At 39.0% G+C, this 27,154-nt stretch overlaps 1 protein-coding gene and 1 non-coding gene across 3 annotated transcripts; both read right to left on the minus strand.

Annotated features, from left to right (window-relative positions):
• Nucleotides 1-555: 555 nt before the first annotated feature.
• LOC107807612 (uncharacterized) lies at nucleotides 556-6,841 on the minus strand. 2 transcript variants are annotated; one of them, XR_012693716.1, is made up of 3 exons: nucleotides 1,973-6,841; nucleotides 1,258-1,625; nucleotides 556-1,171 (listed from the first exon to the last, which is right to left on the minus strand). It is a non-coding gene; the product is annotated as an uncharacterized LOC107807612 (transcript). The 2 variants fall into 2 exon arrangements; XR_012693717.1 differs by lacking the exon at nucleotides 1,973-6,841 and adding an exon at nucleotides 1,737-1,958.
• Nucleotides 6,842-24,337: 17,496 nt separating this feature from the next.
• On the minus strand, nucleotides 24,338-26,614 carry LOC142161770 (putative flavin-containing monooxygenase 1). The gene is made up of 4 exons (XM_075218826.1): nucleotides 26,150-26,614; nucleotides 25,636-25,724; nucleotides 25,271-25,464; nucleotides 24,338-24,426 (listed from the first exon to the last, which is right to left on the minus strand). The coding sequence occupies exons 1-4, from the start codon at nucleotides 26,612-26,614 to the stop codon at nucleotides 24,338-24,340; spliced, it is 837 nt and encodes a 278-aa protein (XP_075074927.1).
• Between the last annotated feature and the right edge of the window lie 540 nt (nucleotides 26,615-27,154).

Raw genomic sequence — 27,154 nt, forward strand, 5'->3', positions numbered from 1 at the left:
ACTTAAGAATATGGTACAATCAATTCAAGGGTTCATGATTTTCTTTGTTGTCCTAAATACACCAAATAGGCAAGCCTTATTATTGGAAGAAATGTTGACATGTTGAAGACAGCAACCTTTTTTATTTTATTTTTATAATAATAGGTGATGTCTAGATCAGGTTATGCTCACTTATTTCCGCGAGTAGGTGTTATCTCACCTCAATAGTCAATAGAAATAATTATGTCCAACAAAACTTAGGCATATTAAATTGGAAGAAATCATTTAACGTTTTTTGTCTCTGCTGAAATTCTAGCTTAATCTTAACTTTATTTAAGCTAAATCACTCTTTTGGGTAATTGATAGCAACATTTGTGTTGAGACGTCCTAACCTTGTAACTCCTAACTAGTTACAAATTGCAATTACACTGGGCCTAACAATTGAACTCCAAAATTACCTATCCCAAACTTGGACGCATATAAGTCTGGCAACTTCAAAGGAATTTAGACGAAAAGTGTCGCAACTTTTTTAATGTTTTGATGTCTATGCTAACCCTCAATGATCATCCCAAAATTGTTATAGTGAAACCTCACAGGTGACTTTTCATATGATAACTCAAACTACGTATTAATTATCATTCAGTAGAGATTCATAAAGCTGAGCCAGTATGACCGTCAAGCTACTAAATTAAGGGTTTTCAAAGATGGATCGATCACAAGCTTATTTTGTGAAGGCAATGATAAAAGAGTGTACCCGGGCATCAACACGAAGGAAAAGAAGAAAAGTACAGTAGGATTTTGAATACAAACGAGAACAGAAAAAAGGAGACCTCTCTGAAACTGGGAGAGGAGGCCCTGATATACGAATGTAAGCCGGCGTAATCCATTGGTCCATAAGGATCGAACCACTCAGCTAAAAGACCCTTTTTCCTTTTTGGATTCCATCCCATGTCTCTGCACAATTGGTCATTGTACCAAATATGCAACGCAGCGATGCATGATCTCTTGTAGTTGTTCATATATGAGTATCTCTGCTATGTCTTTCTCCATTATCTTAATGTTAGGTACCTTAAATTTTTCGTCGAGAAGCTCTGCCAGCCAACGACACTTTATTTCCGAGGTGTATAGATTTGATACGCTTTCTGAGTATCCAATTATTGCCAGTTGTGGTATTCGGGGATGAATGCATTCCCTGAAAATATATCGATCATTATTTTCGCTCGCATAAGAATTCTAATTACCGCTGCACAAGCCTTTTTAATTTAATTTATTACTCACCTGTAGAGGAGAAGTGCAGAATATTCATCTGAGTCGGCTAAGAATTCCTGAAATTTTGGTGATTCAAAAATGTGTTTGAGCTTATCAATTCCATTGAAGCCAGTAGCGAGTATGACTAAGTTGGATTTTATTGGTTCAGCCTGACCCTCGAGCAAGATACCTTCTTTAGAGGATCCAAAATTCTCTGCTTTATTCTTGATGAGCTTGATACTTCCTTCCTCAACCCTGTCGTAGAAGCCCTCTGGCAGTTTAGAAACTGAACATGAACTCAATTCTTTTAGGAAACTATGATCCGGCACCATTCCATATTTTGCAAGCCCCAGTTTGTGTTTTATATGGCTTTCGACAAATTTTGAGAAGGCCCACCTCTGTAAAATATGATAGTGAAATCGACTAATTAGTATGGCATGTGAGTTCTGTGACAGGAAGCTATTCAACAAGATATTTCAAAATTTAGGAAGCTACTCATAAATATTTACCAAAGGTGAAAGAATTGTTGCGAAGAGACTCAGAAGAAAGCCTTCACCGGGTTTATGCACCTTGTTAGATATTGTCAGAGAGTATTTCAAATATAAGATTGTATGTCGGATAGATAGTCAAATATTGTAGGTAGAAAGTGTGATCTCAGAAATGCATTATTGACTTATGTGTCTAGCTTTTGTGTATATATTCTCGATGTAATTTACCATTTAAGCATGAAGCGAAATACACTTACATCATTCACATGGTATCAGAGCCTCTACGATCTCGGTAGAGCCTCTTCGGCTGCTTTTTCCGGCAGTCACTACTCCGGGTCAGATCTTGTTACCCTCTGACCCCTGACTTCATTAGTAGTCTCCTTTCCCGGCCAGATCTTGTTTCCACAATCTTGAGTTCAGAAACAAAGGCAATAATCTTGCCATTTTTGCAACACAGTAAGAAATTTCTCTACTTTTGCTTCTTGTTGTTGTTATTGAAGTTGTAATGATATAGGAATAAGAGTTGTTGGGTCTTGTATTTTGAGAGAGGAGCAAAGTAATTGGGTTTATGATAAGCTTTTCGTTAAAGCTAATTCAAGTCCACTTTATTGTCCCACCTCTTTATTTTGTCCCACCTATTTATTGCTTTTTTCACAAAGTTCACTATTGATATCCGTTTTTCCTCTACATCAAACCATTACTTTGGCTTATTCTGGATTCTAGTGGAAGCTATTTGCAACATATTATTTTTACCTATTTGATCTTTCCGGAATTAGAATCTCAAAATGTCGACGGAAGATAATTCTTCACAGACAGGTGAGGCATCCACAACAGAAGAAGTCAAACCATTTTTCTCTTCAATTTCAAATCCTTCCACTATTACTACTGTTAAATTACAAGGTGGTAATAATTACTCACCGTGGTCTTCTTCAGTTGATATGTGGTTCCTGGGACAGGGATATGAGGATCACTTAGTAAAAAATGCTAGTGAAATTGGCACTAGTGAGAAGACTAAGTGGACTCGAATTGATGCACAATTATGTAATCTTTTATGGAACTTTTTGGATCCTAAATTACTCAACTTGTTTCAATCTTGTAAAACTTGCTATAAAGTTTGGGACTAAAGCTAATGCTTTGTATACGAATGATATACAACGAATATACAAAGTAGTTTCGGATTTAGTCCAACTTCAGCAGAACAATCAAGATATGACGAGTTATTTAGGACAAATAGATACCTTGAAAGATCAATTTGACTCACTCATGCCATTTACTGCAAGTGTCACAACCCAGGAGCAACAAAGAGATATGTTCTTTATGGTTTTGGCACTGAAAGGACTTCGATCTGATCTCAGCCTTGTAAAGGATCAGATCTTGGCAAGCTCAATAGTTCCTTCATTAGTTGAGGTTTCAGCTCGACTATTGTGTATTGGAACAGAAACACTTGATACTAATAAAGTGAAGACATTTGTATTAGCTGTGCAAAATGAAAATCCACAGGAACAAAATGTCTCTCAAAGGGAAAATGTAAAAGCACCAGACCCTACTGCAATTATTGCAACAAGCCAGGCCATACTCGCCAAACTTGTTGGAAACTACATGGTCGACCATCACGTACAAACAATCGCAGTACAGGCTACATGGTTCAAAATGGTGGTGAAACAGATGATCAAGATGCTGATTTTATTACTTTATCTGGAGTGGATTATAGTGATTACCTGCAATATCAAGCGGCTAAACGACAATCACTCTCATCTGGCACCTCAAAAACTGGTAATTTCTTTGCTTGTCTAAGTAGGTCTTCACCCAATTGCTCATGGATACTGGACTCTGGTGCATCTGACCATATCTCCGGTAATCAGAATCTTTTTTCAAACCTTATTCCGCCCCCAACCATCTCTGCGGTTACCCTTGCTAATGGCTTGCGAACTGCAGTAAAAGGAATAGGAGAAATGCAACTTCTTCCCTCTATCTCTTTAAACTCAGTTTTATTTTCTCCAGAATGCCCATTCAATTTGATTTCCATTAGTAAATTAACCAAAAATCTTAATTGTTCTGTCACTTTTTTTGCTAACTCTGTTGTTGTGCAGGACTGGAGAACGGGGAAGACGATTGGAACAGGATATGAGTCACAGGGACTCGATCATATGTCCAGATCACAACCACCAATTGCCTTCACTTCAGTTGAGTCACCTGACTACTCCACAGTCGTTTAGGCCACCCGAGTCTTGCAAAGCTTCAAAAACTAATTCCTAATCTTTCCACATTGTCTTCTTTTGAATGTGAATCTTGTCAGCTTGGGAAACACACTCGCACTTCGTTTCCTAAAAGAGTCAATAATAGGGCTTCATCTATGTTTGACATTGTTCACTCAGATGTTTGTGGTCCTAGTCATGTTGTTTCAAGTTTGGAATTTCAGTATTTTATTACCTTTATTGATGACTTCTCCCGTTGCACATGGGTATTTCTAATGAAAAATCGTTCTGAATTGTTTTCTATTTTTCAAAACTTTTGCGTTGAGGTAAATAATCAATTTGGTGTTTCAGTAAAGGTATTACGTAGTGACAAAGCAAAAGAGTATTTATCATCCCCCTTCACTAGTTTCATGTCATCTCAAGGAATCACTCATCAGACTTATTGTGCATATACTCCTCAACAAAATGGAGTCACCGAACGTAAAAATCGGCATCTCATTGAAACTGCTCGTGCCTTACTTATACACCATCACGTTCCTCTTCGTTTTTGGGGAGATGCTGTTCTCACTGCTTGGTATCTAATCAATAGGATGCCTTCTTCTGTGTTGCAACATCAAAATCCTCACTCAATTCTCTTTCCAGGTCAAAATCCCTATCATTTACCTTTAAGAGTGTTTGGATGTACTTGCTTTGTTCATGATCACAATCCTGGAAATGACAAACTCCAACCAAAGTCAATTAAGTGTGTCTTTCTTGGATACTCTCGTTACCAGAAAGGTTATAAATGCTATGATCCAAAAGATATTTGATCTCTGCGGATGTAACCTTCTTTGAGACGTCTCCCTATTTTCCACTAAACACTACAAATCAAAATTTGATGACTCCAGTTTTGCTAGTGCCTATATTTCCTGTACCGCAGGTTAGTCTTTCAGATAGCCCTCAAGGCTCTCCTCCTCCTCGCCAAGTACCTCTAGCTAATACTCATGATAGCACTACACCTAATTGTCACACCCATTTTTTCAAAACAAACCTCACTTAACCCTCTTAATTAATAAAAAGATTTCGCATAGTTCGAAAGGGTTTTTCAATTTCAAAAGTGACAAAATTGCGTTCAAAAGGAAATAACTCAGAGTCGCCACCTGATATTTGATTTCGGTGTGTCAGGTCACCGTTTTTCTAAAAGTAATTTTTTCCTTTCAAAACACTTGAGACTCCAAAACTAAGTCTGTACTAGAGATTTGGGTATGGGGATTCATTTGACTAGGGGAGAAGGTGTTAGGCACTCCCCAAGTCCCGTGAAGGTCACAATTACGTACTCGATCTAGTTGATTTTTAAAGCATTCAAATTGAGGTAAAATCACAGAAAAGGAAAACAAATACCAAAGAGGCTCGAGGTCGTCCCCATCTAAATGAAAGAAAATTAAAAGAAGGAAAATGAAAGTTCTAAATTACGCTACTTCTTCAACGATGTTCGTCACGACTTCCAATTACAGAATACTACAGGGCATTCCCCGGAATAAAAAATATACAAATCCTTCAGGGCATTCCCCTGATAAATTTAACTAAGGGAATGACATCTCACCTCAAAATGAACAAAACGTCCTAATATTTCCTACCTAAGTGATGACGGCCTAATCATTCTACTAGCGAATCGATTATTGAAATGAGAATAATAGCAACACAAATTATCTCCAAAAACCATCTTTTAACTCTTTCTAACAAAACCCATTAACTTTATGGCAGCAGAGATTCTTTCATCAATTTGTGGCTCTTAACCTTTCTTAATAAATTCAGCCCAAATGTTACTAGGATAATAGCCCACACAAGTTAACTAGATTAGCCCCTAGACCCCATTCGTATCACATTTACCTGAAATCAATTGTGCATTCATCTTCATCCAACATTCACAAGAATCACATGATAAGCATTCAAAGAGCAGAGTAAGAATTGGACCTCAATGTCGAGTCGAAACTCTTCTGAAAATTAGATGAATGGCATAGCTACGAGCCAAATAATACAGCAGTTTCAAAAGGTTATTTGAAGCAAAACTAGAAAACTGGTGACGGGACCTGGACCACGATTCTCGTCGGCAACCTCGAACCTCCACTGACCAACTTCAAACCAAACCTCGAATGGAAACCAATCAAGATGGAACCTCGAACAACGATTTGCCGAGACGCTAAGAAATGGACTATGGTTTTCCGGCAGTTATGGTGAGAGAGCGATACTCGTTGCCGGCAAAAATAAAATGTGACGGAGCTTTGTTTTTGCTTTACATGACCTCAAGTTAGTACTTGTGTGGCTATGGAAAAAGAAGGAAATCAAGTGAGAATATGAGTGTTTAAATATGTTTCTAGGTGTTGGAGTCTTGGTATGGAAGAGGACTTATGCGGCGTTAGGGATTTTTGCTCCTACTGTGTCTTGCTACTGTTCCGTTCCTCCCTCTATTTGTGCCGTTCCTCATCACTTTTTTTCTCTCTCCCCCTTTTGGGTGTATTAGATGCCCGTATTATATAAGTCCAAGGGGTGAGAATTATGCTTGGGGGCAAAGAAAAGAATCCTCGAGAAATAAAATGTGTGGTCCCCCTCAATTGAAAAAGATCAATCCTTTGCATTACCTGGACTGTGCATATGAAAATAGGAGGGGAATAAGAATTAAAACCAAAATCTGTTAATGTGCATGTGAATGTGATTATGTGGCAATAGGTCATTGGCAAAAATTAAATAAATAAAAAAAAGCACGTGGGTATGAAGGCAAAAAATAAGGGAAGGGATCACTTAAATTTCCTTTCTTGCCTTTGCTTTTGCTTCATCCGTTCTTTGCCTCCTTGCTTCCTTTTCCTTTTGTTTTGCTTTATTTGGTTTGTTCTTTTTTTTTTTCATTAATGGTAATATAAAATTACTACACAAAAATACTAGTTATCTATAATAAGTAATATTAGAAAGAGAAATAAAATAATTATATTAGAGAAATCTAAATAATACTCGGTATTTACTAAATACTTATAACTTAATATTACATTAAACCAAGTAAAAATATTTTTGAAACTTTTCTTTTTGATCCTTTGTAAGATAAAATAAAATAAAATAAAACTAACTAAACAAAATATCAATAATCTAAAATAAAGAAAATATTTTTTGTAGTTTTCTTTTAGTTTTTAAGATAAAATAAGGTAAACAAGTTTAAAAATAGCCAAAATAGCAATATTAGACCTAAAATAAATATATAAATGCTAAAATATGCAAAATTTTGGGGAGGGTCAAAAATCACATGTCTACAGCTGCCCTTCTTTGAATGGAAACACGAAGAGTTTTTAGACAAAGAACGACTAGACGGGTTTTTGACCCGACCCTTATTTGAAGAAACCAAAAACTAAGAAAAAGGAAGAGAGTGTGACCGAGCCCTGGTATCTGATATGCCTACATATCCTTGGCTATAAAGGAATCAAGCCACGTGTAGTTCAGAAGTGCGTGAGATGATGGAGTATGCCGAGGTAGAGAGTCGGTCGAGGTGTCGTCGAGGTTCCGGTCCGTGCTTCCTGCCATTACATCGAAAATAAAAGGAAAAATTCCAGCAAAAGTAAAAGAAAAATACAAGATCCTATCTACTTCTTGTCTTGAATATTCCTTGAATCTCTACTCGATCTTCAATATGAAACCGGAAAAAATGGACCCTATTCTTCAGGCGGGCTCCTGATGCTTCTTAAGTTTGCGAATTGAAGTAACTCTGAAATGAATTCTCTCGTTCTCCAGGTGGGCGCCTGATTACCAAAACTTGAACTGTATTCCCTCGTTATCTAGGTGGGAGCCTGATTGCTAAAACTTGAAACTGTATTCCCTCGTTATCCAGGTGGGAGCCTGATTGCTAAAACTTGAAACTGTATTCCCTCGTTATCCATGTGGGCGCCTAATTGCTAAAACTTGAAACTGTAATCTCTCGTTATCCAGGTGGGTGCCTGATTGCTAAAACTTGAAATTGTATTCCCTCGTTATCCAGGTGGGAGCCTGATTGCTAAAACTTGAACTGTATTCCCTCGTTATCCAGGTGAGAGCCTGATTGCTAAAATTTGAAACTGTATTCCCTCGTTATTCAGGTGGGCGCCTGATTGCTAAAACTTGAAACTGTATTCCATCGTTATCCAGGTGGGAGCCTGACTGCTAAAACTTGAAACTGTATGTAACGACCCGATCGGTCGTTTTGAGCTCCGGCGCGTCATTCAGCAGTTTGAGGCCATGAGCAGCTTCATCTCAGGTATATTGACTTGTGTGTCTGGTCAGAATTAAAATTCAGGAAGTTTGGAGTCAAATCTAAATGGAAATTCTCATTTTGAAAGCTTAAAATTGAAGAAATGAACTAAGATTGGAATTTTGAGTAAACGACCTCAGAATTGGGATCTGAAAGTTCCAGTATGTTCGTATGATGATCTCGGACTTGGGCGTATGTCCGAAATATTTTTGTGATGACCGGTGTAGAATTAAGCTTGAATTGGCAAAGTTAGTATTTTGGTGAATTCCGGTTGATAGGTGAGATTTTGATTCGAGGGTCGGAATGGAATTTCGAGAGTTGATGTAGCTTCGTTATGTCATTTTGGACTTGTATGCAAAATTTGAGGTCATTCAGACTAGTTTTGACGTATTTCGGCATCGGATGTGGAAGTTAGAAGTTTCAAAGTTCATAGATTTGAATCCGATGCGAATTTGTTGTTGTGATATTGTTTTGAGTGTTACGAAGGTTGAAATAAGTTTGAACGATGTTATGGGATATGTTGGCATGATTGGTTGAGGTCCCACTGGCCTCGGGTGAGTTTTGGGTGGTTAAACGGACTATTTCATCTTTGAAAAAAATTGCAAAAATTTTTAGGCTTCTGCTGTGCCCAGAAAATTTCAGGCGCGAGGTGTCCAGTTTGGAAGCTCATATCTTGTAATCTATAAGAAATCAAAAAAATTACAAAACACGAAAGTTGTAGTCCTTACATTATAATTTTCAGAAAGTTAAACCATTTGTGATTTGGATATTATCTCAGAAAGTTATGATGGATCGAAAATGGCTGGTAGAGCGATTTTGACAGAATTTACGGATGCACTTTAGAAGCTCATATCTCGGGATATATAAAGAGTTATATGGTGTACAACCTATCAAATTAAAGATATTCGAGTCTAGTTTTTAAATCTTCAAACCATTTGTCATTTGGATATTTATACAAGACGTTATGGGTGTTTAAGCAGAAGGTATCCGACAAGGAAAAATTTTAATAGGATGTACAACTTGTATAGCACAAGTGCGAGGTACAACTCGACGAAGCACGGACAGATTCTTTAAAACACGGATTTGGCTTATTTCTTTCATTTCTTTCATTTGGCTTGAATTATTTTGGAGAGAATTTCAAGGGGGATTTCATCAAGCATCAAAGGTGAGTTGTTTCTACTTATTTCCAAGTTGAATACATGGATTAGAGCTGAAAACTCAAGTAATTTATGGACAAAAATGGTGGTTTAGGGCTTGAAACTTAAGAGAATTAAATGAAGATTTGAGGGGCCATTTGAACTTTGATTTTGGTAAATTTGATATGTACGGACTCGTGGCGAGACGAGGAATCCGGTGATGTGAGTTTCGTAATTTTTCGAGAAGTGGGCCCGGGGCTCGGGTTTTGCAAATTTCGTGATTTTCAATATTTTTTGAGTCTTTTCGATTGGGTTATATTCTCTTAGCCTATTGTAATGTGTTCATTGTGGTTTTGGCCAGATTCGACGCGCGAAGAAGCAAATTCGAAAGGCAAGGGCATCGCGGAGTAGTCTTTTGGCCGTCTTGAGGCGAGTAATGATTTTAAATGATGCACTGAGGGTTTGAAACCCCGGATTGCACAACATACTGCTATGTTGAGATGAGACACGCGTTGTATGACGAGCACGAGGTCATTTACTATTGGGGATTGTGACTTGGTCCATCCCAGTTGATATTTTTACCGCGTAATTGATAAAGATGTATTGTTTTTCACTATGATAGAGCTTATTGCCATATTTATTTTATAAATACAGGCTCAAAATTCAGTCCCCCTTTTCTGTCCTCAGTCTCCTATTTATAACAAAGAAGTGTGTTTAAAAGACCAGTCAACCCCCTTTTTTATTCAAACTTTAGCTTTTTCAGCCTGTATATTCTTTCCCATGTGCACTCCTTAATCCCCTTTTATCATTCAGCCCATGATATTCTGATTTCCACCTCAATTTTTTTTTAAAATAGTGTCAGCTCTTCACTTCATTATTAAAAGCCCATGCTATTTCTGATTTCCAGCCAATAAAGGCACTTAACACATTATCACTCCCACCATTAATCCCTATTTTATTCATTAGTTTAGTGGTATATTAGTATTATACTGACATACCATTAAAACTGAACAATTTTTAGGCTTCTAACATCCCAAAATACCCCTCTGGGAATCTAAACTACTGCCCTAACAACTGATTTCTAACTGCTCTCTAATGTACTACAGCTATAACCAATTCACAACTAAATTCAAACAATGATTCGATCAAAATGTGAAGCAGTATGAATCGGATTATTCTAACATTCAAACCTGAAAAACTAAACGGCGACATTTACGCAATCAACTATACTAGCTATAACATATAACAATTAATCTATAAACAAATAAAACTAAACAGGCCACCAAATGATTTCAGCGGCTTTGCACAAAACAGGGAACCTACATGAATTAACCACTCGACGATATTAATCAAATCGAATACGTATCTTACCACACGTATTTAACAATGGTCAGCAGAGGAGTCGACCAAATAAAAGTTCTTATGAAGACAGAGAGAATTGGCAGAAAAATAGCAGAAAAATCAACAAATTAACTAGACATGCTAACGAACACAAAATAGAATTCAAACAAGAACAGAAGGGAAAGAGAACCTTATCTTGGAAGCTCAAAAAATAAAACGACCCAGGCTTGAACCAGACTCGATCATTTGAGGTCGTACGGACTTTAATAGAAGTGTTCTCAACTGAGAACACCTCGATTAAGGTCTATTAGATCCCAATCCTTTGTTGATTTGGACAGACCCCTATGGATTTGAGTTCTAGGGTTCTTGGGGCTCAGATTAGGGGTTCGAGCTTTTCTGGTTAGATTTGAACCAAACCAGGCTTGGTTTGGTCACGAGGGAGGTCGGGGGATTAACTAGTGTGAATTTGGGGTGGATCGGGATAGATTAGGGTTTTGCTCGAATCTTCAGACGAAGATTCGAGACGATGGGGAATGATTCGAGGCAAGATGCTAACGGATTCGTGTTCAGGGTGGTTGGGTGTATCAGGGGTGTTATTTTGGTGGTCATTGACGTCGTGGTTGCCGGGGCAAGAGTGAGGGGTGGCGGCTAGGTTTGAAAATGGGTATGTTTGGTTCGTCTCTGAGAGAGACGACGGAAGGGGGGTGCTCGGATAAGGGGCAGGGTAAAGGGGTAGGCTTATATACGGCTTAGAAGAATTGATCCTGGCCGTTGGATAGAGAGTGATCAATGGCCAGGATCCCTTGGCTAGTGTAAAACGGTATCGTTCTACTTAAAAGGAGATCAGGTTGGTCCGGGGGTTAAATGGGTCGGGCATTTGGGGATGACTTGAGGCCGTTGGATGGGATTGGGTTAACGGTTGAGATTAGATGGCCCTATACGGCGTCGTTTGGGTAAGTGAATGGCCTGATCTGGGCCATTCATTTGAATCAATCAATGGCTTAGAATGGGGATACCAATACGGCGTCGTTTCACCGTCTGTGAGACCAGGTCGATGTGGACTGGGTTATTTAAAATGAATTGGGCTTGATTTTTGGTCTTAAAATTCCAGCCCAATCCAGTTTTCCTTTATTTTTTCAACCTTTTGTTTTTCTTATTTTGATTTCTAATTTAAACAAAATTTCTAATTAAATTGTAAAACCAAAATTAAACTACACAAATATTAATTAACACTTAACAACAATTAACACACAAATTAAAACATTTAATTAAAATAAAATCACACAATGACAACAAATAGAATGAAAAATGCATATTTTTGTGATTTTTTTTTAAAAACCAAATTATGGCTTAATTAATTCCTAAATGCACAATTAAATCCTAAATATGCATGCAATATGTATTTTTGTATTTTTTTTAATTAACTACAGCAAGGTAAACGTTTACGGACAAAATAATTACCCAAAATGTCACACAAATTCTCAAAATTGTACCCGAAGGCAACTTGCTTTATTTTTCGATTTCTTTTGGAGTAATTTCCGTGAAGCAAAAATCACGTGCTCACAGTGAGTTAAGCAATAAACCTGTTGATGTAATTTAACCTTCCAAGTAGGCTCATCACCTCTGTTTTGTTCTTTGGCGGCGGTAACTCTTGAATGGCTTTGATCTTCGACGGATCCAACTCAATACCACGTCTACTGACCACGAATCCCAGCTGTTTCCCAGAGGGGACACCAAATGCACATTTTTCCGGATTGAGCTTGAGGTTGTACCTGCAGAGCCTTTGGAAAAACTTCCTCAAGTCCCTAACATGGTCAGACCGCTTCTTTGACTTTATGATCACATCATCTACATAAACCTCAATCTCCTTGTGTATCATGTCGTGAAATATGGTGGTCATCGCCCTTATATATGTTGTCCTAGTATTCTTCAGACCGAATGGCATTACTCGGTAGCAATATGTCACCCATGGCATGATGAACGCTGTCTTTTCTGCATCTTCCTCATCCATCAAGATCTGGTGATATCCTGCGTAACAATCTACAAAAGACTCAATCTCATGCTTGGCACAATTATCGATCAAAATGTGAATGTTCGGCAACGGAAAATTATCCTTTGGGCTTTTGTGAAGATCACAGTAATCAACACATACCCTGGTCTTACCATCTTTCTTTGGTACTGGCACAACATTGGCTAACCAAGTGGGATATCGAGTGACCCGAATGACCTTTGCAGTAAGCTGCTTTGTGATTTCTTCTTTGATCTTCACACTCATATCAGTCTTGAACTTTCGCAACTTTTGCTTAACAGGAGGGAATGCTGGATCAGTTGGCAATTTATGAACTACCAGATCAGTGCTCAAGCCTGGCATATCGTCATATGACCATGCAAAGACATCTTTGTACTCAAATAATGTTTTGATTATTTCATCCTTAACTTGCGGTTCTAAATACACACTTATCTTGGTTTCCCTAACATCATACTGGTCCTCTAAATTGATTGCTTTAGTTTCACTCAAATTAGGCTTTGGTTTTTCTTCAAATTGTTTTAGCTCGTTACTGATTTCCTCAAATGCTGCTTCTTCTTCATATTCTATTTCATCATCATATTCTACTTCTTGGATTATTATTTCAGAATTAGATTGGCTTTTAAGACTCGGCTGAACATTTTTCATGCATGTCATATCATTGCAACTAGCATAAAAAGAACTGTAGAAAAGAAAAAAGAACAAAATAGAACACTATTAGGAATAACGGAAAACGGGAAATTGCATTTCATTGAAAATAAAGGGATAGAAGGGTTTGAACATAAAAATAAGCAAAAACTAAAAATCTGGATTATAACCCTGGAATAACCCAGATAACAGAAAGGAAAACAAAGCAAACTACCAAAACTCCTTCTTGGTGGGGAGAGGAGTAGCTTCCCAATTGCTAAGCTTCACGTTTGGGCCAACGAGCTGCACATCTGCTTTACTAAAGCCTTCACCAACTTCTACCATATTGACGTCATCGAACAGATTTTGGAACCTCTTAATCAGCTCTTCATCAACATCGACCACAGGTTTTGGGATTGAGGAGGTTGGAGGTTTTTCGGTCCCTGGCTTGACAAAAGACTTAGAGATGTGTGGGACGGGCTTGGGGAGCGACCATACCTTCTGTTTTAGATTTTTAACCATTTTCACATCCTTCTCTGTGGGCATGAATCCCAAACCAAATGTGCCAGGATTCCCACTGGGGTGCACTGGATGTACAATACCCTGTAAAGATGTGCCCAGACCCTTGCCCGGCACAAAACCATTCTTCAACATTTTATTCGCAACCATGACGGATGCGGAAGATAGCTTAGGGCCCGGAATGCATTTTCCTTCAGATATTTTCTCAACAGACACTGTTTCGAAAGTCTGATAGACCCAAGGTCCCTTATTATCTTCAGCTTCGATAAACGAAACAATTGTGTCATTAGGAGTTGACAGGTCCTCATCACCGTGCATAACTATTTCCTGCCTGTCCCATTCAAACTTCACCATTTGGTACAGAGAAGATGGGACTGCCTCAGCAGTATGTATCCAGGGCCTGCCCAACAACAGATTGTAGGAGACAACCACATCTAACACTTGGAATTCCATGGTAAACTCAACTGGACCTATCGACAATTCGAGCATTATATCTCCAACAGAATCTTTACCTCCCCCATCAAAGCCTCGAACACACATACTGTTCAAGTGGATTCTTTCGGTGCCAATCTTCAGTTTTTGCAGAGTAGACAGGGGACAAATATTTGCACTAGAGCCATTGTTAACAAAAATTCTTGAGACAACAGAATCTTTGCACTTCACCGTGAGATAAAGAGCTCGATTGCATTTTGTACCCTCCATAGGAAGTTCATCGTCTGAGAAAGTGATCCTGTTTACTTCGAAGATCTTGCTAGCTATTTTATTCAAGTGATTTACTGTGATCTTATCAGGAACATGTGCCTCATTCAAAATCTTCATCACGACCCTGCGATGTTCATCTGAATGTATCCGCAAAGACAAAAGAGAAATCTGAGCTGGTGTTTCCTTAACCGCTCCACAATGGAATAATCCTGCACCTTCATCTTTTTCAGGAACTCCTCAGCCTCTTCCTCGGTGACCGATTTCTTTACTGGCATTTGGCTATCTTTGAATGGCTTGGACTTCGTTAATTCTTCTGGAGTGAAACATCTCTCAGAACGAGTCAATCCTCTAGTTTCATTAACCTCTTCCTCTACTTCTTTTCCTTTGTATGTCACTATCACTTGTTTGTAGTTCCACGGAACAACCTTGGTATCGATCACTGGCAGCTGGGTCACTAGTTTAATGATGATAGGGGTGATAGGAGCCCCTTTCACAACTAGGACATGCTTACTTAGAATCCCTGGCACTACCACCTTTGAACTTTCCGGACTTGCCCCAATATCTTTTGAATGCCCTTTCACGACCAACACCGGTGGCTTCAGATTGAGCGAGCTCGGCTTTTCTGTTGCCCCTTCAACTATCAAGGGCTTTGCTTTGGTAGAGTCTGGAGCTTTAACCAAATTACTTTCACTGGCCCGAATCATCATGATGGACTTAGAAGACTTCTTGGGCTCCCCATCCTTGTGAACTATTTCAATCATATGTGTCTCTTCATGGGCTGACAAAGGGTTTTGATTGATGTTTGGCGCGTCTAGGCTTTGGACTACAATTTGGTTTGTATCAATGAGCTCCTGGATTGCCCTTTTCAAATGCCAGTACTTCTCTGTGTCATGTTCTGGAGCATCAGAACAATAGGTGCACCTCAGGGAATAATCGAGGTTTTTTGGAGGAGGATTTGGTATCTTCGACTTAATCGGCCTCAAGACGTACAACTACCTTAGCCTTTGAAACATACTAGCATAGGACTCTCCAAATGGGGTAAAAGTTTGTTTTCGCTTCTGCCTCTCTCTTCTATACTCTGGCCTTGATCGAAAATTTGAACCATTGGGGTTTTGGTAAGGTTGTGGAGGTGGATAGGCATTTTGTGGAGCTGGGTAGGTATTCTGTGGGACTGGGGCACGCCATTGTGGGTAAGGAGGGGGTTGAGCATATGCATGTGCATGGTGAACAAGGTATTGGGATGGCATGGCTGAGTATTGGGGGTTTTGCGGGGAAAAGTAATATTGAGGTGGATTATATGGAGCTTGGGCATAGGTTTGAGGTCGGAGTCGAGGATGGGTGTATTGATGAGGTGAACCCCTCTAGCCATGCCATGATCCGGAGACAACCATAGTGACATCTTCCTTCTTTTTCTTGCCTAGCAAACATCCAGTACCACTCTGGATTGCCTGGGTGGTTGCTTTTATAGCAGAATAGCTCATGATCTTCCTCGACTTGAGCCCCTCTTCCACCATTTCTCCCATCTTCACCACATTATTGAAAGACTTACCAATGGCTGAGATCAAGTGGCCATAGTAAGTGGGCTCCAGGGCTTGAAGAAAGTATTTAAGTCCTCTTCTATCGAAGGATTGACTCGTGCAGCTTGCTCCCTCCGGTGGAACCCATATTCTCTAAAGTTTTCACTGGGTTTCTTTTCCACCTTGGTCAGAGATAGGCGGTCTGGAAAAATATCTATATTGCACTGAAAGTGTCGGGCGAAGGCCTGAGCCATATCATCCCAGGTGTACCACCTGCTAGCGTCCTGGCGGGTGTACCATTCTAAAGCTGCCCCACTCAGACTTTGGCTGAAGTATGCCATTAGTAATTCGTCTTTCCCCCGGCGCCTCTCATTTTACTGCAATAACCCCTCAAATGAGCTACAGGATCCCCATGGATGTCATATAAGTCAAACTTGGGCATCTTGAACCCGACAGGCAGTTGGACATCGAGGAACAAACACAAATACTTATAGGCCACACTCACATGGTTTCCCAACCCTTGTATATTTCTCAATGATTGCTCCAGACTCTTTTACCTTCCTAAATATCTCTTCTTGCTCTGCATTCTTGGGTGGTTTGTCAGTTTTAACATAAGGCTCAAATTAGGGAGTGTAAGAGTAAGGATCTGAGACTTTGAAGGTGGGCTTCAGTGCATAGTAGTGGGCATCTGGAGCGGGGAATGCGGGCTCACTAGAGGATCAGTGGAGGGTAGCTTGTGGAGGGGGTACAAAAATAGGAGCAGATGTCGGAGCAGGGTACGAGGTTGTTTGGCTGGCAGAGCATGAACAGTTTGGGCTGAAGTGCCGGGGTAGTTGTGGTAAGGGGTAAAGCCAGGGACGTGTTGTGGGGAAAGATCAATGGTATTGGGCATATGAGATTGAGAGAGTGGTGGAATGGAAGCAGGGTTTTCTGTATAGTTGGTAGGGAATGAGGGTGGAGGGTGTCCCTTAATCCAGGCCTGATACATTTCCGCCATCTGGTGCTTCAACCTCCGGACCTCCTCTTGCAATTCCGATTCCGACTCAACAATCTCTCTTGGTGGGTCTACAACTCCAGTGTCTGTTTCCTTGCTAGCCATGACTGTTTGACGTTTTGATCGGGTCTTGTATGGATGACTTGCCAGGATGCCAACAAACTAACCACCTTCCTGAAATTAAATAAAGATAACAAAGGACAACAACACAAAACCACCATGTTAACGTTAGGGCATTTATCATATGATAATATCACATTACGTACAATGCACCTAGCAATAATTAATGGTTCTAAAATGGCTTTGAGGGTCGCAGGGTCATATGGCATCATCCCAATTTGCTCATTTCGATCCTTTATCCTCTTTCTTTTCCAACACCTCTTATCACTTTTTCCTCTTTTATCTCTTTTTTTTAACCAAAAATAATTTGATCGAACCCGATGTAGGTTGCCTACATATCATGTCCCTCATGAATCAGACCAAGAGTAGTTCTGGAAAAGTGATGGAAAATAAACTAAAAACAAAAGCTTTTTGGGATTTTTCGTTTAAAACTTTTCGATATTAAAATACAAAGAGAAGTACGATAATGAAAGACATGATAGACTCGACTACACTATGACAGACTCTGCCCCTACCTAAAGGACTCAGTACTCCTAGACAAGACGCGAAAGTAAAAGACAACATAAGACAATCTCAAAACACCTAAATAGAATGACTCCTCAAGCTGCTCCTGAATGCGACAATCCTGACTGGGATGGTCTTGGGATGTCCATCATGTTCAAACTCTGTAACATGCCTCGTAAAGAAACACCGATTCTGGGAATAAAGGCCCTAGCATATGCCCCCACATCCTGAAGGCTGACCCTAAAAATATTGGCCATGCTGCTCCACGTTTGCTGCCAATACCGCTAACTGAAACTTTATCAACTCAAGCTTATCCCAGGGATCTTGGTCCGATGCCTCCTCAAAATCATCTGTCTGAACTGTCCGACCCCTAAGTTGTGCTGGCAATGGGGTGCTGACCCCTGGCGGGACAGACTGTAACCAAATCAAGTACTCCTGAGTACACTTGGGCCTGCCAACGTCCTCTACTAATGTATTTTTATTCATCTTCTTTGCATTGTTCCAGTATTGCACATACTTGATTTCGTCAGCCGCCTTTTTGCTAAAATTCATGATGTGCCTCCGAAGATTGAAAGTTGGAGGCTCTTCTTGTCTTCTGCCCAACTACCACATTACCTAACGGGAGTGTACAACCTGACACACTTGATTCCTATCAACATCAGGAAAGGCTGCATGAGGCACCTTACCAAGATATCATCCAAAGGTAGTCAAAGGTAAGCCCACAAAACATTCCCATTTGTCCTCAAACCAAGGAACTCAATCCAAGCTGTGACACCTACTGGGTATGTAAACTTAGGAGATTTCATCCTACGCTCGATGCATAACACCCGATCCCTCAAGGCACGGTCGATGGGACAAAGTAAGGAAGCAGTATGCAAATGCTCCATCATCCACAATTGTAGCAAAAGGTTACTTCCCTCAAAATATCTGACACCTCCTCTAACCTCACTCAGGGCTCGATACAACTCTGCTAAGATCATCGGCACAACGGTAACGGTTTTGCATTGCTTCTCATGAAATAGTGCCATTACCACTCACTGCAGACGGGTGCTAATGTGCCTCTCATCTAATGGAAAAACTAATAATCCCAACAAAGCAACGCTGAAAGCTTCGAGGCGACATCTTTACCACTTTGCCTAGGTTATGCAGAACTCATCCCAAAAGACGTCAAAACTATCCTGTGGTCCAAATCTAGCAAACAAATAATCCAAGGATATCCAGGACTGCTCGAGACATTTTAAATGCTTATTATCTTTCAAGCCCAGGTCGCTGAGGAATCTTGTCCTAGAGTGGTCTCGGGGAAGTATCATGTCCTTGCCTATATAGCTTAAACGAGTGAGACCAGACATTTCCGGCAAGGTAGGAGTCATCTCACACTCTCCAAATCTGAAAATCAAATTTTGCGGATCCCAATAAGTCAGCATTGCCTCCACTAAGTCTGGGCGAGGTGTGATAGCAAGAAGAGAAGTTAGGGTGCCCAATTTCTGCATTAACTCATGCTGCTCTAACAATGATTTTCCACCATTTGATCAATTTCCTAGGAATCTTTACTACCATCAGCACTTTGGATTGAATTAGCGGGTTCATACCTGAACGAAGAGAACATGGTTAGCGACTCGGGACACTACATGACACAACAACATTTCCTAGTGGACAAATGCAAGACACAATTAGGCCATATTTTGCAGATTGGCCTAAGTGACTAAAAGTGACTATTAGTGCAAACTTGACAAAGTTGACCTCTAATGCATGAAAAATACTCCATTTAAAGCTTACATGACTCCAACATCCCAATGATCATGACCTTAAAAATTACTTTGCGAAAATTGACTCTTTTTTGCAAAAATGGCCGATATGGCCAAATGTGGCTAGGGACGCAAACACGACATGGATCGACCTTAAAGTGATATGACACCGATTTGAAACTCAAGATCCTAAGACATGGGTAATTGAACCACTTTTGCAAAAATAACCCTATTTTGCAAGATTGGCCGATGTGGCCAAAAGTGGCTAAACATGCAAATTTGACAGGAGTGAACCTTAGAATTGAGAGGACACTTTATTGTAGACTCACAGCTTTAAGACAGGAGATAACAAACTACTTTGAAAAAAATACTCCTATTTTTGCAAAAACGACCGATGTGGCCAAATATGGCTATACATGCAAGATTTGGCTACGACCCCGGAAGCCAAGAACCTAGGACCTACTAGGAAGACCGGACCTATGTGGGTTACCTATGTATTCCGCCCCGGAAAACGAGAATCAGGTTCGCGTAGTTCAGGAATATGCAACTAATTTGAAAAAAACTATATTTTGTCTTTTCGAAAAATGACGAAAAATGTAAAAACTTTTGGATTTTATTTTTCATTTTTTTTGAATTTTTGGAAATTATGAAAAATGTAAAATCTTTTTGAATTTTCTTTTTCTTTTTTTTTTTTTGAATTTTTTGGAAAATAATGGGAGAGTGTAAAATCTTTTTTGGTTTTTTCATTTTCAATCAATTTTTTTGATTTTTGGAAAACTATGAAAGAAAGATGCGAGTAGGCCCTACTTGCTTCATTTTTCACCCTTCTTTCGAAGACATCGGTCTTTCAAATGACCTTTTTACCCTCAGAGATGCAACATTTAGCACATAGGATGATTAAATGTCATTTTGGGTCACAGGCCTATTTTGACAAAACTTGGACAGGTTTCCTACAAAGGGACATGGTACCTGGGACTGAGCCCTACTAGGTCTAAATGACATGATGCAAATAAAAATGACCTAAAGGGTGACCTAAGTTTGCGGTTCACTAACAAGGCAATTCGGGGGAGCGTATGGTCGATTGTGGCTGCTCAAGCTTTCCACCCACTCCATACGTCTGAGGGCCCCCTCTCCTAAAATAAGGGTAACTCAACGAAGAATTCGTGTACGCGACGCGTACTCCGAGACTTGTTGCAGAAAGAATTGATCGGGTAATGCATATGATGACAGTTATAAAGCAGTAAACACATAAAGCAAAAATTGTAAACACATAAGCAACTAGCAAATAACAAAATATAAAAACATAATAAAAATTAAGTAAATCTAATGAAAAAACATAAAAACCTCAAACAAATATTCTAAAATCCAATAAAATCAAGTACTAGATCGAATCCGCAAGTCCCCAGCAGAGTCGCCAGAGATGTCACACCCCTTTTTTCAAAACAAACCTCACTTAACCCTCTTAATTAATAAAAAGACTTCGCAAAGCTCGAAAGTGTTTTTCAATTTCAAAAGTGATAAAATTGCGTTCAAAAGGAAATAACTCAAAGTCTCCACCTGATATTTGATTTCGGTGTGTCAGGTCACCGTTTTTCTAAAAGTAATTTTTTCCTTTCAAAACACTTTAGACTCCAAAACTAAGTCTGCACCAGAGATTTGGGTAAGGGGTTCATTTGACTCGGGGAGAAGGTGTTAGGCGCTCCCCAAGTCCCGTGAAGATCACGGTTACGTACTCGATCTAGTTGGTTTTTAAAGCATTCAAATTGAGGTAAAATCAGAGAAAAGGAAAACAAATACCAAAGAGGCTCGAGGTCGTCCCCACCTAAATGAAATAAAATTAAAAGAAGGAAAATTAAAGTTCTAAATTATGCTACTTCTTCTACGATGTTCGTCACGACTTCCAATTACAGAATACTACTGGGCATTCCCCAAAATAAAATATATACAAATCTTTCGGGGCATTCCCCGGATAAATTTAACTAAGGGAACGACATCTCGCCTCAAAACGAACAAAACGTCCTAATATTGCCTACCTAAGTGATGACGGCCTAATCATTCTACTAGCAAATCGATTAATGAAATGAGAATAAATAGCAACACAAATTATCCCCAAAAATCATCTTTTAACTCTTGCTAACAAAACCCATTAACTTTATGGCAGCAAAGATTCTTTTATCAATTTGTGGCTCTTAACCTTTCTTAATAAATTCAGCCCAAACGTTGCTAGGATAAAATTATAGCCCATGCAAGTTAACTAGATTAGCCCCCTAGACCCCATTCGTATCACATTTCCCTTAAATTAATTAACTAATAACAAGGATACAAGTCAGGATAATGGACTAAATAGAGGAACGAAATTGCAGACAAGCAATCAAATGAAAAAAGATAAAAAAACTATCAATAAGAGTGCATTCATCTTCATCCAACATTCACAAGAATCACATGATAAGCATTCAAAGAGCAGAGTAAGAATTGGACCTCAATGTCGAGTCGAAACTCTTCTGAAAATTAGATGAATGGCAAAACTACGAGCCAAATAATACAATAGTTTCAAAAGGTTATTTGAAGCAAAACTGGAAAACTGGTGACGGGACCTGGACCGCGATCCTCGTCGGCAACCTCGAACCTCCAGTGACCAACTTCAAACTAAACCTCGAATCGAAACCAACCAAGATGGAACCTCGAACAACGATTTGCCGAGACGCTAAGAAATGGACTATGGTTTTCCGACAGTTATGGTGAGAGAGCGATAATTGTTGCCGGCAAAAATAAAAGTGACGGAGCTTTGCTTTTGCTTTACATGACCTCAAGTTAGTTCTTATGTGGCTATGGAAAAAGAAGGAAATCAAGTGAGAAGATGAGTGTTTAAATATGTTTCTGGGTGTTGGAGTCTTGGTGTGGAAGAGGACTTATGCGGCGTTAGGGATTTTTGCTCCTACTGTGTCTTGCTACTGTTCCGTTCCTCCCTCTATTTGTGCCGTTCCTCATCACTTTTTTTCTCGCTCCCCCTTTTGGGTGTGTTAGATGCCCGTGTTATATAAGTCCAAGGGGTGAGAATTATGCTTGGGGGTAAAGAAAAGAATCCTTCAGAAATAAAACGTGTGGTCCCCCTCAATTGAAAAAGATCAATCCTTTGCATTACCTAGACCGTGCACATGAAAATAGGAGGGGCATAAGAATGAAAGCCAAAATCTGTTAATGTGCATGTGAATGTGATTATGTGGCAATAGGTCAATGACAAAAATTAAATAAATAAAAAAAAGCACGTGGGTATGAGGGCAAAAATAAGGGAAGGGATCACTTAAATTTCTTTTCTTGCTTGTGCTTTTGCTTCATCCGTTCTTTGCCTCCTTGCTTCCTTTTCCTTTTCTTTTGCTTTATTTGGTTTGTTCTTTTTTTTTCCATTAATGGTAATATAAAATTACTACACAAAAATATTGGTTATCTATAATAAGTAATATTAGAAAGAGAAATAAAATAATTATATTAGAGAAATCTAAATAATACTCGCTATTTACTAAATACTTATAACTTAATATTACATTAAACCAAGTAAAAATATTTTTGAAACTTTTCTTTTTGATCCTTTGTAAGATAAAATAAAATAAAACTAACTAAACAAAATATCAATAATCTAAAATAAAGAAAATATTTTTGTAGTTTTCTTTTAGTTTTTAAGATAAAATAAGGCAAAGAAGTTTAAAAATAGCCAAAATAGTAATATTAGACCTAAATAAACATATAAACGCTAAACTATGTAAAATTTCGGGGAGGGTAAAAAATCACATGTCTACACTGATCTGGATACATTGGCAGCTCCCCATGACTCATCTCTTGCTCCTAAGTCACCTGCTCTAGTCATGCCTTCATCAGATGCAGTAACTCCACCAATTGCCATACGCAAAGGTATACGTATTACTCAGAAATCAGTACGATTTAACTGCTTAAATTATCATCGATTGTCCTCATTATACTATACCATTGTATCTGCTTTATCTCATGTACCTATACCAAAGACTGTTGGTGAAGCATTGGAACATTCGGGGTGGAAAGGTACTATGATCGAAGAAATGACTGCTCTAAAGACCAATAACGCTTGGGAATTGGTCCAGTTACCAAAAGGAAAATCTAGTGTTGGATATAAGTGGATCTATACAGTAAAGGTAGGTTCAGATGGAACAATTGATCGCCTGAAAGCTCTCCTTGTTGCTAAGGGATACACCCAGATTTATAGCCTTGATTATGGTGACACATTCTCCCCCGTTGCCAATATTGCATCTGTCCGACTGCTTATCTCCTTAGCAGTAATGCGTTGTTGGTCACTTCAATAACTAGATATAAAGAATGCTTTCTTACATGGTGAGCTTGCTGAGGAAGTTTATATGGAGCAACCTCTTGGGTTTGTTGCTCAGGGGGAGTCAAACTTAGTATGCCACCTGAAACGTTTACTATATGGCCTTAAGGAATCTCCGAGAGCATGGTTTGGAAGATTTAGCTCTGTTGTCCAACAATTTGGGACGTCTTAAAGTGAAGCAGATCACTCCATTTTCTATCGACATAATGGTCCAGAAAATAATATTTATCTGGTCGTTTATGTTGATGACATTATCATAACTGGAAATGATCAAGAAGGAATATCTCAACTAAAGAAGCATCTATTCAGTCACTTTCAAACCAAGGACTTGGGAAAGTTAAAGTATTTCTTGGGAATCGAGGTAGCACAATCCAAGACAGGCATTGCTATCTCACAAAGAAAATATGCTTTGGACATACTAGAGGAAACATGCATGTTAAACTGCAAACCTATTGACGCTCCTATGGATGCAAATGTCAAACTCGTCCCTGGACAGGGGGAGCCATTGAATGACCCTGGCAGGTATCGAAGACTGGTCGGTAAACTAAATTAACTTACTATCACACGACATGATATTTCATTTGCAATAAGTGTGGTTAGTCAGTTTCTCCAAGCTCCGTGTAAAGATTATTGGGACGCAGTAATTCGCATTCTATGATACACCAAAAAATCTCCAGGGCAAGGACTATTATATGAAAACAAAGGTCACACAGGACAATCTCAGATAGACGATCTACTTCTGGGTACTGTATCATGATTGGGGGGAAATCTAATCTCTTGGAAAAGTAAAAAGCAATATGTTGTTGTCAGATCTAGTGCAGAAGCAGAATATCGAGCTATGGCCCTTGCTACACACGAGCTTATTTAGTTGAAACAATTCCTCCAAGAATTGAAATGTGTCGAATTCAAACAGATGAAGCTTATATGTGACAATCAAGCTACCCTTCATATTGCCTCTAATCCCGTTTTTCATGAAAGAACGAAACATATAGAGGTAGATAGTCATTTTATTCGGCAGAAGATTGAGTCCGGATGCATTGCCACCAACTTCGTCGGTTCAAATGACCAGTTGGCAGATGTGCTAACTAAGTCCCTTAGAGGAGCTCGGATTGAACACATTTGTAGCAAGCTTTGAGCATATAACATGTATGCTCCATCTTGAGGAGGAGTGTTAGATATTGTCAGAGAGTATTTCAAATATAAGATTATATGTCGGATAGATAGTCAAATATTGTAGGTAGAAGGCGTGATCTCAGGGATGCATTGTTGACTTATGTGTCTAGCTTTTGTGTATATATTCTCGATGTAATTTATCATTTTAAACATGAAGTGAAATACACTTACATCATTCACACACCGTAAGTTCAGAGAATCGAGTTAGGTAAAAATATCCCAAAGATAATCCCTATGGGGAATAATCTTGAAGGTTCCAATGCACTGTCCTGATTATTACTGCAACAAAAAATTAAAGATATATATATATATATATATATATTATATAATGGAAAATCACAACTAGGAGTACTTACCATTAAGTGCAGAGCATTCCATGGCAATGTCCATTCCTGATTTCTTGTACCCAACGACGGTTACATGTTTTCCTTTGACAAAGTTGGTTGCAGTTGTTGAGTCCATTTTGGAATAGTCCATTGAATGGATTACTTCACCTTCAAAATCTTGGGGTCCTTTGTTTGGAGGGAATTCAGGGATTTTTGGAACGTGACTGAACCTTCCATGCAAACTACTACAAAATCAGCTTCGTATACCTGCACGTATTTCAATTTTCAACTAGCCATGAGAAATTAAATGATGATGCATGTGCTTATAATCCTTCATTTAATTGTAAAATTGGTAACTAAGACTTTCTAATATGAATGTTTTGTTTTCAACATACCTTGAACACTTATATAGTAACATCTTATGGAATCTAACAACTTCTGTTCTGTTTATCACAAAAGATTTTAGTCTTTCCACTGATAAACTCTGCTCATGTCAAACCAAAAATAATCATTGAACTAAACTATTAAATCTCAGGTCAAATTAAAACATTTTACTTTTGAACAGGCAAAGAATTAATTGCAAGAAGATTAACACTTTAACATTCTATTTCCTTTCTGTTACTATTTGTTAACCAAACACTGCCGTGCACAGATGTGAATGGAAAAAGAAAAGCAAACTAGCTAGAAAGGGAAAAGAGAAGTCCAAACAAACCAAACAGAAAAGATTTGAGGAGTATTTATGCTTATCTAAGTTACTAAACGTTAAAAATGCTTATCATATTGGACGCCTGACTCCTACACGAATCTCGAATGCCAATGGGAACATTTTGGAAGCGATAAAGAAATAATAAAGCAGTGGCTTAGAGACCTTTATTTTAATGGATTTGCTGTAATCGGATGGTTAATTACCTGTGTGTCGAGGGTTCGAGTGTCCTGTACAGTTACGTTCCATTTCCCCTTAGAGCTAAAAGGCTCGCCGGTGCCACACCACAAATCCCATTCTCCATTGGAGTCACCACCAGATTCATAGCTGAGGCTCAACACTTTGCTATTGAACTGAATGTGACAGAGCAAATCAAAATGACGAGCGTATGATTCAATGTACTCTAAAACGGTGCGTTGGTCGGGGAACACATCGGTTACAGAATCAGGCCATGGAAAATCAGAGAACTGGTAAAGAGGTTTTGGTGTATGCAGCTTGGTACTCCCAATTGTCTTAGTCCATACACCTCCAATGCTATTCTCGGACTCAAATACAATTGGATCAAAACCTTTTGAAAGTGTGTACTTGCAGGCTAAAAGGCCGCTGATTCCAGCTCCAACTATTGCTATCACTTGCTTCTTTCTGCTTTCTCTGCGATCATTATTTGCCATTAATTTTTACTGCAACACTCTCTCCTCGATCTTTTTTCTGTAATATGAGGATGATGGGGTTGAATGTTGATAGCTAGAGAACTTGAATTAGCTTCTATATAATATAGTTAATGACCGAGAGATGAGATAATTTGATTCCTTGCATGGCTTAATTACTCGTAGGCTGTAGCCAATGCTTATTATTCTCCACTAATCAGGACTGGTTACTTAAGGGTGTGGAATTGCATTCCTTGATCAGAATACGTAATCCTCTGTGATCAGAGGCTAATGCAAAGTTCCGTTACCTCATACTTTTACATCTCTCCATGTCCACGTGATAGATTTTTTTTCTGGTAAATATCAGTGTCAAAAAAATCTTAAAGTCGCATCAGAGAAGATTTCGTTTGTAAAACGGTTATATATACTGATAGCTACAACAACAACAACAACAACAACCCAGTGTAATCCCACAAGTAGGGTCTGGGAGGGTAATATGTACGCAGACCTTACCTCTACCCCGAGGGGCAGAGAGGCTGTTTCCAGGAGACCCTCGGCTCAAAG

This window comes from Nicotiana tabacum, chromosome 7 (assembly GCF_000715075.1).
Source record: "Nicotiana tabacum cultivar K326 chromosome 7, ASM71507v2, whole genome shotgun sequence".
Taxonomy (NCBI): domain Eukaryota; kingdom Viridiplantae; phylum Streptophyta; class Magnoliopsida; order Solanales; family Solanaceae; genus Nicotiana; species Nicotiana tabacum.

Coding starts and splice junctions, on each gene's coding strand:
- LOC142161770 (XM_075218826.1), bottom strand. CDS start 26,614: ATGGCAAATAATGATCGCAGAGAAAGCAGAAAGAAGCAAGTGATAGCA. Junction 25,725..26,149: donor CTCGAACCCTCGACACACAG/GTAATTAACCAT, acceptor TGACATGAGCAG/AGTTTATCAGTGGAAAGACT. Junction 25,465..25,635: donor TTACTATATAAGTGTTCAAG/GTATGTTGAAAA, acceptor TGGAAGGTTCAG/TCACGTTCCAAAAATCCCTG.